Source organism: Tupaia chinensis, unplaced genomic scaffold (genome assembly GCF_000334495.1).
Source record: "Tupaia chinensis unplaced genomic scaffold, TupChi_1.0 Scaffold147500_2, whole genome shotgun sequence".
NCBI classification, from domain to species: domain Eukaryota; kingdom Metazoa; phylum Chordata; class Mammalia; order Scandentia; family Tupaiidae; genus Tupaia; species Tupaia belangeri.
This window is the reverse complement of record NW_006207352.1, coordinates 354,046-355,034: the sequence shown is the minus strand read 5'-3', so window position 1 is coordinate 355,034 and position 989 is coordinate 354,046. Positions and strand designations below refer to the sequence as shown.

At 70.5% G+C, this 989-nt stretch overlaps 1 protein-coding gene across 1 annotated transcript in view; it reads right to left on the bottom strand.

Moving 5' to 3' along the window:
* The window catches only part of ABTB1 (ankyrin repeat and BTB domain containing 1), a gene marked incomplete in the record, with an annotated part of 5,301 nt that overhangs the window by 3,153 nt on the left and 1,159 nt on the right, over positions 1–989 (bottom strand). Inside the window, 2 exon segments of the mRNA XM_014584738.2 lie at positions 1–126; positions 241–385. Coding sequence (XP_014440224.1) covers positions 1–126; positions 241–385 — 271 coding nt within the window.

Below are 989 nucleotides of genomic sequence, written 5' to 3'. Positions count from 1 at the left end.
CGCCACTTGGTGTCCAGCATGCGGGCAAAGTAGGCACTGCGTGCCCCCAGGACACAGCGATGGGCCCGGAACGGCCGCCCACGCACCACGAAGACCACGTCGCTGTGGACAGCCTGCTCCAGAAGCCTGTGGGGGGTGCGGACACTCCAGAGCTGCCCCGGGGCCTCGGCCCATACCCCGCCCAAGCTGCTGCCCAGCTGGGGGCCCCTTACCCTCCTGGACTGGCCCGGCCCCACTCACCGCTGCAGGAAATCATCGTAGTAGTCGCGCCGCCTGCAAGAGGCCGTGACCTGCTTGTAGTCCCGCAGAGCCCGGCGGATGGCGTCACTCAGCGCCCCGTACAGACAGCGCTCGCCATCGAAGGTGTTGGCCTCACAGCGGGCCCCTGTGGGGGCAGGAGTCTCTCCCCATCCTGCACGCCCCAACCAAGCCACCTGAACCTGTCTAGGACCCACGGGTGGTAGGACCCGTCGGGCTGCGAGGGCAGGCACAGGCACACGGGAACATGTCCAGTCACACGTGACACGGAATCACAAGCGGGCCCTGCCCTCGGCACACGTGTGCTGGTGGGCAGGCTGGATGGGCTAGCAGGCAGGACCAGGTGGCTGAGGGTGGCCTCCATCGGGAAGCTGGGCAGGTGGGAGGGCGTGGCCCGAGCAGGGGGGGGGGGGGCGCCCGTGGCCACATTCCAGGCAGAGGCCGGGGGACAGGCAGCCCAGGCCACGCGGACCACGCAGAGCTGCAGGGAGTGGGGCCTCGGGCGGCTCCCTGTCCCAGCGAGCAGCAGCCAGCCTGCAAGCATTCAGATGCCCTGTCGGCAGCAAGCGCGGAGACCAGGCCCGGGTGTGGGCGAGGGGGCCGCCGGGGCTTAGCGCTGGGCTTGGTCCTGCCAGGACTGGAGAACGGACGAGGCGGCTGGGGTCGGGAGGCTGGGTCTGTGCCTGCTCCCCGGGTGTGGGGTGGGCGCACGCGGGCACTCGTCGGCCACA